Genomic DNA, 15,377 nt, shown 5'->3' with positions numbered 1-15,377 from the left:
CACTCGGGAGGTAGAAGGTGTTACATAAAACACAATCTCCTCCCTGTGATTCCCAGACACCACCAATGTCACTGGCTGTGTCTGGTGTGTGATTAGTGGAAGAAGGGTGCCATCTAGTGCCTGCACCGACAATGGTGACGGTAAGGCCACTAGAGGGAGCCCAACCTCCTTTGCCCATCTGCTATCCAGCAGATTCCCCTCCGACCCCGTGTCCACCAGTGCTGGGGCGTGAAGGGTTAGATCCCCACTCAGGATCGTGACTGGGATACGTGCAGATCGTCGGGGTCTCCCCACGTGGGTGTTGTGACCCACCCTTAGCCCAGTCTCTAAGGACGAGTGCTGCTGTTTTGACCGTTTGGGGCATTCTCTCTGTGTGTGCTCGGTAGAGCTGCAGAGAAAACACTCTCCACGGATCAGCCTCCTTTGTCTCTGATCTGATCGCTTTTTGGCCCTGCTCGTTTCCCTAGCAACATCAGCAGGGGGAGCTGTCGTCACGTGGAGAGCCCTGGCAGCGGAGCGTGGGGAAGTCGGCTCCCTTTCGGACCCGGGAGGAAGAGGGACGGCTTGTGCCTGACCACGCCCTTCGTCTCGCTCCCGTCGGTGTTCTGTTAATCAGTTGTCTAACCGTATAACCAGGTCGATAAGCCCATCTAAATCCCGCGGCTCATCCTTCGCCACCAGGTGCTCCTTAAGGACCAGAGACAGTCCGTTTACAAAGGCGGCGCGGAGCGCAACAGCATTCCAGCCGGCTCGCGCTGCCGCGATGCGGAAGTCGACTGCATACTTTGCTGCGCTCCGACGCCCCTGCCGTATCGACAGCAGCACGCTTGAAGCGGTCTCGCCTCTATGAGGGTGGTCGAACACCTGTCGGAACTCCCTCACAAACTCAGTGTAAACCGTTAGGAGCCGTGAATTCTGCTCCCAAAGCGCCGTAGCCCAGGCGCGTGCCTCTCCTCGAAGCAAATTTATAACGTAAGCCACCCGGCTAGCGTCTGACGCGTACATGACGGGACGCTGTGAAAAGACGAGCGAGCACTGCATCAAGAAGTCCGCGCACGTCTCCACACAGCCTCCATACGGCTCTGGAGGGCTTATGTATGCTTCAGGGGACGGTGGGGGGGTTCGTTGAACGACCAGCGGAATGTCCGTTTCTGGCACACGGTCAGCAGGAGGAGGTGCTGCAGCAGCGCCCTGAGCATGCGCTTCCACCTGGGCGGTGAGAGCCTCCATCCTACGATTGAGAACACTGCTCTGCTCGGTAACTAAGTCCAACCGAGCGGTAAAGGCGGTTAAGATGTGCTGCAGCTCACCCAACACGCCTCCTGCTGGCGCCTGTGCACCTCGCTCTTCCATTGGCTGTTCAAGCGATGGTTGACACCCCTCGGGATCCATGACGCTGGCCGAGAAATCCTGTTGTGAAAGTGTCGTGACACGGACCCACAACAGGGGGCGTTAATGAACGGACAATGGATAAGCCAAAAGTAACAATTTAATGTTGTGAATCGCACAACGACGTACAGACAATAACAATATGGTGGACTGTCAATTATACACCAGGTGACGTGTGGGCAGGCTCGACGATAGAAGACGCCTGGCGAGAGAAGAGCCGGATCCCACACAGCTTCCACCCCCAATGGAGCTGAAGAACACCGGAGCCGCCAAGCCCTGCGCCCAAGGTGGCCGCTGTCTTCAGCAGTCAGACCCGGTACTGCTGGCAGAGAACAGAGACAGTCCTGATGAGTGTGAGTTCGCACACTCAGTAATCCCACAGTCTGTATACAGTTAGGAGGGAAAACCTCCACCTCCAATCACACACTCGTGCAGCTCCTGTCTAACCACTTATCTGGTTGGGGTGTGAAGCAAAGCCGTCGCTGATCACACCAAATGCCAATCCCACAGATAAGGCAACACTCACAGGAAAACAGCTGCAAAGAAGTTCAGACTATTAGTCAGTGTTAAGTGCAGCAGAGAATATTACCTGAATGGTAGCTGATTTCTCGGTGGGGAGGTGGAGTTGCAGTCCGGCCTTTATGGTGGTGGTGATGAGTAGTGTATGAGTGATAGCTGGTACGGATGATGAGTGACAGCTGTCACTCCTGGTCGCTCCGACACCCTCTCGTGCTTGAAGCCCGCACTTCAAGCAGGGCGCCATCTTGTGGTGGTGGGCCAGCAGTACCTCCTCTTCAGCGGCCCACAGAACAGAACATCCCATTTTCCTCAGGCTTTCAAAGAGAAAAGCATGTTCAACAGGTGCTGGCTTCAACCTTAAATAGGGGACACCTGATTCACACCTGTTTGTTCCACAAAACTGACGAACTCACTGACTGAATGCCACACTACTATTATTGTGAACACCCCCTTTTCTACTTTTTTACTAATAGCCCAGTTTCATAGCCTCAGGAGTGTGCATATCATGAATGCTTGGTCTTGTTGGATTTGTGAGAATCTACTGAATCTACTGGTACCTTGTTTCCCATGTAACAATAAGAAATATACTCAGAACCTGGATTAATGTTTTTAGTCACATAGCACTACTATTATTCTGAACACTACTGTATATTTATACATGCTGTACAGAGTGTAGCTCAAACCAAAGTCAAATTCTTTGTTTTCTGTGGATACTTGGCGAATAACACAGCCTTTGAAAAATGGCTGTGGATTGCAGCGTTTCCACAAAAGCTGCCTGTTGATAAAAACTTTTACCAAATCTGAATTAAAGCTTTTTTTTAATCATTAAACATGACTCATTTTAAGTGCACGTCCTTTCACTTCATCTGCGGAGGTGGAGAATGGCTAGTGGAGCAAAACGTGTCTTTTTAAAAAAAATATATGCAAACACACTGCTTCACTTTAAATGCGCAATAAGTCCATTTCAGACGATCCGCGCAGACCCTTTCTTTTAAAATGCTTTATTTTACTCGGCGTGTGGCTTTGCAAACTTGTAGCATCGTCTGCTACATTGATTAGCGCTATGGTCTTCTTCTGTGTTTTTTGTGGGAGCGTTACAGTGCCACATACAGGCCTGGCGTATGTACTACAGCTTTAAAAGAAGCCTCGAGGCAAAGAATTTGCCTCGAACATTTTTTGTAATCGAATTATTTGAATTACTCAATGAATCGTTTCAGCCCTAGAACAGAGCTCACATGGGTGATGCGACATTCAGATCAGCCGCTGGGTGTTATGATCTGACAGTCTGTTTCACCTGGGGCAGTCTCTGAATGTGCGCGCCGTGTGTTTGCTCGCTGCAGCCCGTCGCAACAGCAATTTATGTTTTTATGTATGTCCACGTGAGGAAAGCAAGCAGACACACGCACGTCACAGTGGACAGTTGTTAGGTCATGTCCGTCCAAACACGGTACGTGTTGCCCAGCTGGGACGTCCAGAACCACAGCTCTCAACAGCTGCAGATGTCGGCGGACACGCCCCCTGTCAGTTCATTGCACACATCAACGTGTCACTCTCTGTTATGTGATCATTATTTTTTAGTTATCTGTTATGTAATTGTGTATGTAGGTAGTGTAGTACTTATTAATATACCTGTCCTGGCTGTGGTCTCTGTGTTTGAACTGTGACACATCCTGTGCGCTGACCAGTCATTTTTGTCTCTGGTCAGTAGCGCTCTGACCTGGCTGTTCGGCCTCGCGTGTATTCCTGTCTGTACATACATATAAACATTTTATGCAAGCGTGCCCCCCCCCACGTGTAGGGGTAGCGGGGGGAGGGGGGGTGCGAGACACATGCACCACATGTGTGGCTTTTTGCAATGCCATACTCGTGGTGGCACTTAGATAAATTTCACATCCAGTTTGAAAGTGATTGTCTGCTCATTATTTTCGTACTGACAGCGCGAATGGCCACACATTTTCTAAGTGTCAAGTGAACGGTGTTCGTTGTTCGCGTGTGTCAACTGGCCGACACCTGCTGCGAGAGGGATCGAATGGGCTCTCACAGGGTACTCTGTCTTTCAGCCACTGATGAGTGCGAATAATTGTAGCAACAGGTGAACAAGGCGTTGGAGGGACCTCCGATTTTTCACTAATGGCATGCAACTCCTCCTTCGTGCACTAGTCAACTTCAATCATATTATGTGTGAAGGGGCCCTTAATAAAGACAGGTTTTCTTTTTTCAAAGATCCCTTTTTCTTTTATTATTTATCTGTGTAACTTTTTCCAAACTTAGACAAACCAACATCTCAACTAATGGACAATTGGCTCTACCAAGAGCCACTGTCTTGAAACCACACCTGGAACTTGAAAAAGATAAGTGTAAACCTTTGGCAAAACTAGAGTGTTACTGCCAAACTCAAATTTGTTGGAGCTGACACCCAAAGTGAATGTAAATCCTGTCAGGAAGAATGAGGTGATGGTAAATGTGATGCCTCACATTTGGAGAGTCTCTTCTAAGATCAGAAACCACTCCAAAAAGTCCTCCTTTATTAGATATGATAAATGAGTAGCATTTAGTTAAACCCAGAGAATATACCTACTTAAATTTATTTAGAATTTTTGTGTGGAAATTGTAACAAAGTTTTTGTTTGTTTTTTTAAAGTAAACTTGCCCCCCCTCTTTTTTCCAGTGCATGCACTTAACTGAATGCAAGAGTAATCACTTTAATAAGATAAAATTCAATAATACCCTGATTCGCTGTGTGTCCTGGAGTTCCTGATAGAATTCCTGGAGGGACATGTACACAGAGTCCACATCCAGATCTTCATCCTCACCAGGAGACTGTGGCAGTGCAGTTCCAACTGTCACATTGCTGCCCCCTACACACACATGCACGCGCACGCACGCACGCACGCACGCACGCACACACACACACACACACACATTAATACATTTGCTAGGAGCAGAGAGGATTATGGGAAATGTTTACTTATAATACTCACAGCATTCTAACAGTGCATTTAATTTATTTATTTATTCATGATTGTCCCCATTAACCTATTATTTCAGGGCAACTGGGTGGGGGTGGGGGGGGGGTATAGAACACAACACATATCAATCTACATGAACCACAATTAATAACTTAACGCCAGTGTATGCTTCTCAAATTTTACTCATCATGATCACCACGATGCTCAATCAGTTACTTCTGAGGCACAAGAAATGTTTTACCCTCTGAATGTATTTAAACGTGCAGTACAACTTTTTATACAGTCAATAAACCTGACAGTTCTACCTTAGAATAATTATGACCATAAGATTTCCATAATGCTGCAGTTCTGTATCATGCAGTGATTCATAGTGCACGCTTTTGGCCTAGGCCTACTGTGAAATAAAATTAGCTCTGATAGCATAGTAGTAGTAGAAATAATAATAATAATAATAATAATAATAATAATAATAATAGCTGTATATTACTTTCAAACATAGAAAGTGTTTCACATTCTAAAATACAATAAAGCATCAGCATTTGAAACAAAGTAGTGAAAAAGGAAGGAATAAAAACAAAGCATGCATTAAAAAACTAACTTAAAGCATTAAGATTAAAAAAAATTACCCACAATCAATAACCATAGACAACTGAGAATAGAAAGGTCTTAACTTTTATAGAATAGAAAGGTCTTAAATTTTAGACCAATTTATTGTTATTTTCTTTTACCATGACTTTTTGCCTGATTTAGTTTTAGTTTTAATATGTGTATCAGGCAGGAGGGTGTTCCTGTATTTGACCTATTTACTTTCCTTGATTGATTCTTGATTGATTGATTGATCTCCACTTGTTTCATAGAAACACCATGGACTACAGCGTGTTGCTTTATTTCAATTTATTTGCAGTTTTTAAAATCTTTGATGCATAGAAATATTAGAATGACTACCTTGTTTCCATTTTAAGTTATTTAAATATAATTTAAAAGAAATATTTATTTAAATTTGTATCCACTATGTCAGATTCTGCAGTGGGCAAAGGTTTACAAACTCCAAGTTGGTTACCTCTTTAAACAGCATGAAACATTTCAGAAGATTCTGGAAATTGATATAATGATTTTTAAAAGCTTCTGAATGACTTGTTGGCAGAACTGGGGATTAATTGAGGCACTATGTGGTTGTAATTAAGGACCTATCTGTAGAACAAGTACCTTCCTACATTTAAGAGCAGGCAGAAAACAAAAAAAAATCTAAACCAAAGCACCTGGAGAAAAACTGGATTTCCACAAGTCAGGCTCCTCCTTGGGAGCCATCTCTAAAAGATTTAAGATGCCAGAACTTACTTTATGAAAAAATAAGACACTCGAGACCCTTCAAGCCTTCATAACACTCAGAACACCAAGTGATTAACAAACAACGGTCCAAAAGGTCTAAAAGAACCGCAGGATGGCAGCTGAAGAAGTGATGAAGGATTTGGAGGCATCAGTGCGCTTGGTTTCAGTACAGAAGGTCCCTGGTTCAAACTCCACATCTGCCTATTTCTTCATGTAATGTGGAGTTGTGTCAGGAAGGGCATCTGGTGTAAAACTTGTGCCAATTCAACATGCAGATTCACCTCAGATCTGCTGTGGCAACCTCGAGTAAAAACAAGGGAGCATCCGAAGGGACTTTCTAGACGGAAATGTGTCATCATCTGCCATAAAGAGAGGAATAACACAGCCTAAAAATCTCTCCACCAAGAAGTAATCCATCATTGCTAAACTGACATTTTCTCAGATTTCGTCCTACACATGATCTCTAATTAGCTGGAAGTGCATACCTTTAAAATTTCTTCTGTCACTCCACAACCATACAGTAAGACAGGAAGCACCAGCACCCTAAATACTTAGATCTTCATTCTTCTGCAAAGGTATCAGCATCGCCAGAGACCTCTGTTCAGTGACCTCGTGACTCCAAATGCTGAGTCCAGGAAGTCATTAAAAGCCTGGATATTAGTCTTAGTCCAAGACAACTGCAAACCCAGATACTACAATACGACACTAGAAATTCAGCCCTGATAAATCAGACACCTCTCACACCACTGTGTTGATACATGTGAAATTTTATTTATAGAAAGACCCACCCTAAATGACATTTAGTCTTACCCTTAAGTCAAATTGTCAGACGCAGCAATATGGAGAAATCACTGGCGATAGATACGAAACACATTGTTTCATTCGGGGTATGTACAAGCGCACATTGCTCTTTAAGCAACAGGAAATATGGGAGCAAAGCCGGGCACTTGGCACAAATTTAATGGGTTCATTACTCAAAGATGTGTTGTCATGCAAACATAGTATCAACTAATCAGAGTGGCACCTGTCATTCCCTTTAAACTGGAGTATTAGAAAGTTCTTGTAAAATGTGCTCTGCTCTCCCTCCTCTCCTCTCACACTGTTTTTTTTCTTTACCTCTTCTTAAGGGCCCCTTCACACATAGTATGAATGTGGTCATGAAGTAGGAATGGTATGAAAAACATGTAAAATCGTAGCTGCTTCTAACGCCTCGTACACCTGTTGTTACAATTATTTGTGCACAGCAGCAGCTGAAAGACAGAGTGTGCGCTGTGAGAATCCATTGAACCCTCTCCCGGCAGGTGTTGGCCAAAATCCAGCTGACACAACAAACATCTAACACCACTCGTTTGGCACTTAGAAATTGTGGGGCCATTCACACTATCATCACAAAAACAGTCAGCAGACGATCACTGTCGAGCTGGATGTGAAAATTTTCTGTGTCCCATGAGTGTGGAGTTGCAAAAAGCCACACATGTGGTGCATGTGTCTCGCACGTGTGTGTCACACACAAGGGGGGGGGCACAAGGCACACTTGACAGCGAGGTCTGATCGCACACAGCACGGGGAGGGGCCTGTCAGCTGATCACAACACACTGGCAGCTGGTTGACAGCTCAGTGCACAGATTACAAACACAGAAACCACTGCCAGGACAGTTATATAAATAATAACGACAAGACCTACATACGCAATGACATAACAAATAAAGAAAATGAATGACCACGTAACAGAGAATGACATGTTGGTCTGGGTGCTGAACGGACAGGGAAGCGTGTGTGCTTACAGCTGCAGTTGTAAAGATCTCTGCTCCTGGACATACCAGCTTGAGAAATATGGTAAATGGACTGCATTTATATAGCACTTTTCCATCTGCATCAGACGCTCAAAGCGCTTTACACATCAAATGCCTCACATTCACCCTGATGTGAGGCTGCTGCCATGCAAGGTGCCCACTACACACCGGGAGCAACTAGGGGATTAAGGACCTTGCCCAAGGGCCCTTAGTGATTTTCCAGTCAGGCTGGGATTTGAACCAAGGAGCCTCTGGTCTGAAGCCCAAGCTTAACCGCTAGACCATCACCTCCCCTGAGAACACATTGCGCGTTTGGAAGGACATGAACTTACAATATTTCTCCATGAGGCTTGTGTCTCTGCCTGCTGTCATCACGTTTTGCCTTTGCGCCGGACTGCAGCGGCTGCACATAACACCTCCTCCATGTCTTTGTTGATTTCAGGCATTTTTCCACACCGATTATACTCCAGCGATGGCAGCGCAGTGGTAAGGTTTCCGTCTGGTAATCAGTGCTTACAGGTTTGAATCCTGTGAGTGGCATTTTTTTTTAACCAGGGTTATTTAACCGTGGGGTTCTGTATTGCGTCCTCTTTTATGTATTGTTTATATCAACCCAGTGATATTCACTAATTATACAGCTGGTTTTTATTTAATTGTTCTCCACATCAGCAGCGCAAATGTGGTGCAGCTGCTCACACTGTGTTCCCTCATGCATGAACTGTCGCAGTGGCTTCGTGCATGCCTGCCTGTCAGCGCGATGTTTTTATGGTTCGCTCATACGAGCTGTTAGCCGCCCTGAGTTGTACTTATTTGTGCTATGTGTGAAGGGTATATTTGCAGGCACTGCGTATGTGCGTTGTGAAACTACTTACATAATACATGAATGACTGTTGTACTCTTTGCACAGCACACAACAGTGCTGTACTTTACACCAAGTTTAATTGATTTAAGGTGCTAATGCCTTCTGGTGATGGAGAAACCACACACATGAGCACAAATAGTATCATGAAGCAAAGGACGTGGATGCAGGAGATAGAAATAACATCTGTGCTCATGTGCCAATACTCTTGACATTACTCTTTTGAAAGACCACCTGGCGGTGGTCTTTCAAAAGAGTAATGTCTAAGGAGTATTTGTGCCACCTTTGGTGCTTGTATCACCATTTGCATGATTTTGCTCTAAATATTCTCTTTGCTGCTGCACTAGGATTTTGGGCTTGAGTGCCAAGCAGTACTCAGCAAATATCATTGCAAGTTACATTCTGAAGCAGTTGTTGGTGCATTGCCATCATGAGGCAGCAGAAATCAGGGATTTTCCTGTCTTGACGAGATATGAACTCGGAAACCTCTGGTCATAAGATCACCACTTTAACCATTTGACCATCACCTCCCCAGTATTCAGACACCACTTGTGTAGACAGATGCATGATGCATGTGGTGAAAAGTTAAAGTTGCTCCAATTTTGGTAAAAAATTATACAAATTATTAGTTGACTTAACAGGGTTTTAAAATGAATAGTTTGGACCATGTCTCATGCTTAGTTATCATGTTACAGGGTAACATATGTCACATGTCATAGAATCCAATGGACGTTGACCTTGTTTGACCTTTACTTTGGAGACCAAACATTCAACACAATCAAAACTATTCCATTTATTAATCCTATTAGCTCAATCAATAATTTGCATCACTTTTTTACCAAAATTGAAGGAACTTTAAGTTTTGACCCCTGTACAAACTGAAACTGACCTTTGTCACCATTTTTGCTATTTTTACCCCATAACTCCTGATCATTCAGTCATAGATAGTCCAAACTGTACCTTTTGGAATCTTTACAATCAGACAAATAATGTGGTGTAGTTTTCAAAATGATTTGAGCATTTTTAATTGTGACCCCTGTGTAATTCTTCAATTAACCCCTACCTGGCCGCCTACTGAAAATTCAAGTATTTTTTTTTAAAAACAGTAATGTCTAAGGAGTATTTGTGCCAACTTTGTTGCTTGTATCACCATTTGCACGATTGTTTCAGTTATCTGCTGCACTATCCTGTCAGACACAGAACAAAGAAGTTTTGAATATCAAATAAGAAGCAAAGCAAGTGACACTTCTGGGATCCCTCAGGAATGGTTTCACAAGTGCAGAGCAGTTAATTACAGTACATACAAAACCTACAAAAGTATATATACAGTGATGTGAAAACGTGTTTGCCCCTTTGAGCTTTTATATGCTCGAAATTTTTTAGGACATCAAAAAACAAAGCAACAATTCAGGCTTTGCATATTAAAATTTCTAAAATTATGCCCTTTAAACTCACCATGAAAAGCAATCTCTACATCATGAATAAAAATAAATAAAAATCTAAAAGCCAAAATTACTCTTATTTAAATAAATAAGTGTGACAGACAGACAGACAGATAGATAGATAGATAGATAGATAGATAGATAGATAGATAGATAGATAGATAGATAGATAGATAGATAGATAGATAGATAGATAGATAGATAGATAGATAGATATGTATGTGTACATTTAAGAAAACCTATGTTCTACAATAGGGATTTTAATGCAACAGGTGGAGGGCAAAGTAATTCTTCACTGCCTGGGAAGCACACTGCTAAGGGCCCCTTCACACATAGTACGAATACGTACAACTCAGGGCGACTCCCGGCAAAACAGCTCGTATGAGCAAACCACGACAACATCGCGCCAAAGGGCAGGCGTGCATGATCCCAGTGCAACAGTGTTTTTCGAGCAGGAACACAGTGCGAGCAGCTGCACCACATCACACTGCTGATGTGGACAACAATAAAATAAAAACCAGCTGCATAATTAATGAATATCACTGGGTTGATATAAATAATACATGAAAGGTTGACACAATACAGAACCCCGCGGTTAAATAACCCAGGTTAAAAAAAAAAGTCACTCATGGGATTCGAACCCATAAGCTCTGATTACCAGACAGAAACGTTACCACTGCGCTACCATCGCTGCCCTGTAATCAGTGCAGAAAATGTCTGAAATCAACAAAGACATGGAGGAGGTACGCTGTGTGCAGCTGCTGCAGCCCAGCGCAAAGGCAAAAGGAGTTTTATATTTTTTCATGTGAGGACGGCAGGCAGAGGCACACACCTCATGGAGGAATGTTGTCAGTTCATGTCCTTCCAAGCACAGAACGTGTTCTCAAGCTGGGATGTCCAGGAGCAGAGATCTTTAGAGCTGTAGCTGTGAGCAGACATGCCCCCTGTCCGTTCAGTGCCCAGACCAACATGTCACTCTCTGTGTTATGTGGTCATTCATTTTCGTTACTTGTTATGTAATTGCGTATGTAGGTATTGTCATAATTATTTATATAACTGTCCTGGCGGTGGTTTCTGTGTTTGTAATGTGTGCACTGAGCTGTCATCCAGCTGTCATTGTGTTGTGGTCAGCTGACAGGCTCCTCCCTGTGCTGTGTGAGATCAGACCTCGCTGTCCGGCCCCCATGTGATCACATCTGTACATACATATAAGCATTTTATGTAAGTGTGCCCCCCCCCCCCCCCACCCCGGCACGTCAGATGTGTTGGGGGAGTGGGGCGGACATGTGCACACGTACGAGACACATGCACCACATGTGTGGCTTTTTGCAACTCCACATTCATGGGGCACTTAGACAAATTTCACATCCAGCTCGACAGTGATTGTCTGCTGACTGTTTTCGTGAGGATAATCTGAATGGCCACACATTTTCTAAGTGCCATGTGAGCGGTGTTAGATGTTCGTGTGTGTCAGCTGGGATTTGGCTGACACCTGCCGTGAGAGGGCTCGATGGACTCACACAGTGCACACTCTGTCTTTCAGCTGCTGGTGTGCGCAAATAGTTGTAGCAACAGGTGTACAAGGCATTAGAGGCAGCTACGATTTTACACATTTTGCATACGATTTCCTGCTTCATGCGCAATTCGACCAAATTCGCACTATGTATGAAGGGGCCCTAACAGAACGTCTTTCAGCTGTTCTTGCAATGTGTTCCCACAAGTGATCATACATCTCACCCCGCTCTCTGCATCTTCCTCTGCCACCCCATCCTCCTTTACCACATCAATAAGCCTCCTCTTTGGCCTCCCTGTGCTCCTCCTGCCTGGTGGCCCCATCCTCAGTATTCTTCTCCCTATATACTCTGAGTCCCTCAACTGTACATGTCCAAACCATCTCAAACTGACCTCTCTGACCTTGTCTCCAAACTTTCCTGCCTGACCTGTCCCTCTAATATGTTCATTTCTAATCCTGCCAATCTTGATCACTCCCAAACTAAACTGTACCTCCAGCTCTGTCTCCTGTTGTTTTTTAGTGCCACTGTCTGTAAGCCATACAACATAGCTGGTCTCACTACAGGCTTTCCCCTCCACTCTTGCAGATATCCTTCTCTCACAAATCACTCCTGCCACCTTTCTCCACCCACTCCGCCCTATCTGTACTCTCTTCTTCACCTCTCTAATGCACTCTCCATTACTTTGGATAGTTGACTCCAAGAAACTGAAACTCATCTACCTTAACCACCTCTACTCCTTGTTACTGCATTATTCCACCAGGCTCGCCTTCATTCACGCACATGTACTAAGTCTTGTTCCTACTGACTTTAATTTTCTGTCTTTCCTGAGTGTATCTCCACCTCTACAGGTTCATCTCAACCTGGTCTCTACTCTCAGTACATCTGCAGACATCAGAGTCTACAGAGATTCCTGTCTCATCCATCTTGATGTAATATCACCTCCACCTTGAATGCGTTTGTCATTCAAACTGAGCATCTCAAAGTTGTCACACTGTCCTTGTACACATCCTGCACCAGGTGCGAATACTTCTCTCCCACTTCAGATTTCTTCAACAAAACCACAGCTCTTCTCTTGGCACCCTGTCTCATAGCTGGTCTCACTACAGGCTTTCCCCTCCACTCTTGCAGATATCCTTCTCTCACAAATCACTCCTGCCACCTTTCTCCACCCACTCCGCCCTATCTGTACTCTCTTCTTCACCTCTCTAACACACTCTCCATTACTTTGGATAGTTGACTCCAAGAAACTGAAACTCATCTACCTTAACCACCTCTACTCCTTGTTACTGCATTATTCCACCAGGCTCGCCTTCATTCATGCACATGTACTAAGTCTTGTTCCTACTGACTTTCATTTTCTGTCTTTCCTGAGTGTATCTCCACCTCTACAGGTTCATCTCAACCTGGTCTCTACTCTCAGTACATCTGCAGACATCAGAGTCTACAGAGATTCCTGTCTCATCCATCTTGATGTAATATCACCTCCACCTTGAATGCGTTTGTCATTCAAACTGAGCATCTCAAAGTTGTCACACTGTCCTTGTACACATCCTGCACCAGGTGCGAATACTTCTCTCCCACTTCAGATTTCTTCAACAAAACCACAGCTCTTCTCTTGGCACCCTGTCTTATGTTTTATCTAATTCCAAAAACACACACAATGCAAGACCTTCAGGCCTTCTCCATACTTCATCAGCACACTCAGAATAAACACTGCATTGTCGTGCTCTTTCTCAGCATGAAGTCATATTGCTACTCACAGATCTTGACTTATTTTCTAAGCCTAGCTTTCACTACTCTTTCCCATAACTTCATGCTGTTGCTGATCAACTTTATGCCTCTATAGTTACTGCAGCTATGCACATTACCCTTGTTCTTAAAAATCGGAACCAGCACACTTCTTATCCACTGATTAGGCATCTTCTCACTTAAACAATCTGATTAGTATTAAACTTCATGTGCCTTTATACTCCTGTGAACTTTCATCATTTCTCCAACTTTCCCAATTCTTTTTCACCAACCTTTTTCTCCTTATACTTTTCTGTACATCCTAATTCCACCAAGTTTCTTTGTCTTCCTTCCACTGTCCAGATGTCACACCCAGTACCTTCCTGGCTTTCTCACCTCACCATATCTAAGGTGGTTGTCCAGAATCACTTCATATCCAGCTGCTCCCTGAAATTCACATGACAGTCTGCCTCCTTAACTTCTACTATCTGATCACCGGTTCCGCTCTCACTCACTTTCTCTTCACCTCCAAAGTCACCCTACAAACCACAAACCACCATCCGATGCTGTCTAGCTACGCTCTTCCCTGCCCCCACCTTAGTCTCCAATTTCTGTTCAGTTGCATCACTTACATAAAATGTAGTGTGTGAACCTTCCTCCACTCTTACACATATCATTCAGTGCACATCTTTCTTCTTAAAATAAGTATTCATGACAACCATTTCCATCCTTTTTGCAAAATGGAGAGACATCAGGGCAGCTTTTTATATTGTTTCACAGGTTTTACTAAAATATGCACATTAAGTAGGTTTTATCTAATTGTTGAGCTGGAATTGCAGGAAGGTGCATCCCTTGTAAAACTTCTCCCTTGTAAAAAATCACATCATGGATCCATGTGGGTTATCCACTTTGGTGATCACGAACCAATGGGAGCAGCCAAAAGAAAACTAACAAGTTCACTAAATTCCCTTCTCCCTTACATTACACTCTCTTTATAAGGCACTCAGTCATTTAAATAGTCACATTTCCCTGTTTGTATATTTCACAGCACTATGATGAAACTGATGGTGGATTGCACGTTCAAAATTTCATAATAGATGAATACACTATGTGGGTGATTCTTAGACTATGGGCACTTATTATGTCCTTTGATCATACTGTATGAAAAACAGAAAAAATGGGAAATTTCACACTTTTATAGTTATCTTTACAACGAAAGTGTGTTAAGAAATTTGTTCTAGTAGTCTATGATGACTTTTTCACCTTTTTTCAGCATCATTATATGCAAATATTGCCGTTTTGTGCTTGTCCCACACCCAGACTTTTGATCTTCAATGATAAAAATGAATGGTAAAGAAATGTTTTTCCTAATGCTTTAAAATATCTCTGAATAAAATATCAGTAAAATAATAAAAACATAATTGGGGTATTCAATGTCATACAACTGTTGTGATTTTTTTAAACAAAATGTAGTTGTCCCACACTATTGCCGTAATCTCCACCACAACACTGTAATGTCCCTTTAAACAGTTTGTATGAAAGATTGTTTGGGTAGTTTCTATGGAGATAAACAGTGACATCAGAGCACATGTATATAGCATCAAATCACAACAAACAGTTGCCCCAAGGCGCTTTATATTGTAAGGCAATGGTGTGGTGGAAATTACATTTACAAGGCCAATAGTGCCCGTAGTTAAAGAATCACCCATGTATGCAATGTATTTACTCTTCATTGTTTATTAATCGATCCCAGTGTAACACTCCTTTCTCTGTATGGTGGACAGTATGTTATCCTAACTTAAACTGCTGTGTGTCGGCATGCTTGAGTGTTTGCAT

The 15,377-nt window shown here is 43.4% G+C and overlaps 1 protein-coding gene across 1 annotated transcript in view; it reads right to left on the bottom strand.

Moving 5' to 3' along the window:
• The window catches only part of crocc2 (ciliary rootlet coiled-coil, rootletin family member 2), a 326,949-nt gene that overhangs the window by 27,980 nt on the left and 283,592 nt on the right, over positions 1 to 15,377 (bottom strand). Inside the window, exon 27 of the mRNA XM_034179233.1 lies at positions 4,635 to 4,765. Within this exon, the coding sequence (XP_034035124.1) occupies positions 4,635 to 4,765 (131 nt within the window). The remainder of the gene's footprint in view (positions 1 to 4,634; positions 4,766 to 15,377) is intronic.

Source organism: Thalassophryne amazonica, chromosome 10 (assembly GCF_902500255.1).
Source record: "Thalassophryne amazonica chromosome 10, fThaAma1.1, whole genome shotgun sequence".
Taxonomy (NCBI): Eukaryota; Metazoa; Chordata; class Actinopteri; order Batrachoidiformes; family Batrachoididae; genus Thalassophryne; species Thalassophryne amazonica.
The sequence above is the reverse complement of the archived record's forward strand: the minus strand, read 5'-3'. Positions and strand labels throughout refer to the sequence as shown.